Raw genomic sequence first — 1,986 nt, 5'->3', positions numbered from 1 at the left:
AATATTTAATTTACTATAAACTATTTTAAATAAAAATTATCAAAAATAAATTATATTAATATCAACTCACCTTTTATTAAAATTAAATTTATAAACATTAATTTAATGTAAATTTTTGCTTACAAACTTTAATCCAAAAAACATACTAAGTAGTGGATATAAACTAGTATTGGTTGTGTGAACTTATTATTGTTACTTATTTATTTACATAACCCTCATTATGGACATTTTGACATTCTAACCAAAAAATAAATAAAATCTTTGATTAATCTACACGGCAAAAAAGGGACACGCATTCCCCTAATCTCTCTCTGCGTCAAGTGTTGGAGCTCACAGTTCGAACTTCGAAGCCTGTGAGTCCGTCTTGTTCCTCAACGGCATGAACTAACAGCTCCCACCCTCTCTCATTTCGGGTAATTTCTATTCATATTTAGTTTTCATTACTGCTCCAATCTGAAATTATTATTATTTTTCTAACCACTTTCATTTCCGGGTTTCAATTTTGCGTATGTTTACTTGGACATATTCGTATCCTGTTAAGATGTGCTGAGTTGACTTGTTTCTCTACCAAATTTTGATCCTTTTTGTGGGATTTTTTTTGGCTTCCTTTAATTCTGAAGCAGCATTTTATACAATGTAAGCCTTAAGAGGGGAATAGAGATTTGCAACAACTATGTAACAAACTTTTTGTTGTGATATTGGTTTGCTTCTTTTCTGTTTGTTGATTTGTTTGTGAATGCAACAGATATTTTCTAATTTGTCTTTGTTGTAAGGCGGGTTAGGTTGCAAATGAATTTCTAGTGGGTTGAAACTATGACCATTCAATGAGATCATAACAAAAAGGGAATAATGGAGAAAATGTTGAAACCTTTGACTTAAATTTGACATAGATTGAGGACTAGATCTGCAAATGAGCAATAGAGAGTGAGTTTTTGGGTAGATGGGGTGATGATACTTCGGATTGGTTTCATTTTGTCAAGGTTGGCCGCTTGGAGCATTCGATCATGCATCATATTGGAGAGAGCATGACATCGAGAGAGGCTGTGGATAATGAACAGGAAATCTTGCTTAAGAACGAAAATAGCGGAACAGATGACGAACCTAAGATTAACTATAGAGGGTGGAAGGTCATGCCCTTCATAATAGGTGAGTGAGATTGCAAGTGGAATCTTTTTGTGTTCTTAAATGCTTCCATGATACTTTGTTCTGTCCGGATTAGTTTTTTTTTCTCTTGAATTACTTGTTTGTGTAACTGACAGGGAATGAGATTTTTGAGAAGCTAGGAGCTATTGGTACATTGTCCAATCTCTTGGTCTATCTCACTACAGTATTCAATTTAGAAAACATCACAGCTACAAATATTATCAACATCTTCAATGGCAGCACCAACTTTGCTACGATAATAGGAGCTTTCTGCTCTGACACCTATTTTGGCCGTTACAAGACTCTAGGATTCTGCACGGTGGCTTCATTTCTGGTATATTATTTTGCCTCTTGCCTTAACCATTATGTTCCATTCCATTTGTTTATCAGCAACAGAATACACTTAGGGATATCAGAATTCGGAAAAAATCAATGATATTGAGAAACATCCGAGATCATCACCGCAGTGATTCCATTTTACTAAGAAAATAAACTTATCAATTTGTGCAACTAATTCCTAGATTCCCCTGGGTAATACAGGGTTTATTAGTAATACAACTGACAGCAGCAATTGAGAAGCTGCATCCACCTCATTGCGAAGAGAACACCACATGCAAAGGCCCAACAGAGGGGCAAATGACATTTCTAAAGACTGGTCTTGGATTATTGTTGATAGGAGCTGCGGGGATAAGACCATGTAACTTGGCGTTTGGGGCTGATCAGTTTAATCCTAATACAGATTCTGGGAAAAAAGGAATCAATAGCTTCTTCAATTGGTACTTTTTCACTTTTACCATTGCTCAAATGATATCCTTAACAATCATTGTCTATATACAATCAAAT

At 35.0% G+C, this 1,986-nt stretch overlaps 1 protein-coding gene across 1 annotated transcript in view; it reads left to right on the top strand.

The window, feature by feature from the left end:
• LOC107633654 (protein NRT1/ PTR FAMILY 2.11) overlaps window positions 257–1,986 on the top strand; it is a gene marked incomplete in the record, with an annotated part of 3,348 nt that continues 1,618 nt past the window's right edge. The window contains 4 exon segments of the mRNA XM_016337264.2: window positions 257–413; window positions 981–1,146; window positions 1,260–1,477; window positions 1,684–1,986. Coding sequence (XP_016192750.1) covers window positions 1,005–1,146; window positions 1,260–1,477; window positions 1,684–1,986 — 663 coding nt within the window.

Source organism: Arachis ipaensis, chromosome B01, assembly GCF_000816755.2.
Source record: "Arachis ipaensis cultivar K30076 chromosome B01, Araip1.1, whole genome shotgun sequence".
In the NCBI taxonomy this organism is placed as follows: domain Eukaryota; kingdom Viridiplantae; phylum Streptophyta; class Magnoliopsida; order Fabales; family Fabaceae; genus Arachis; species Arachis ipaensis.
This window is presented reverse-complemented; position numbering and strand designations above follow the sequence as displayed.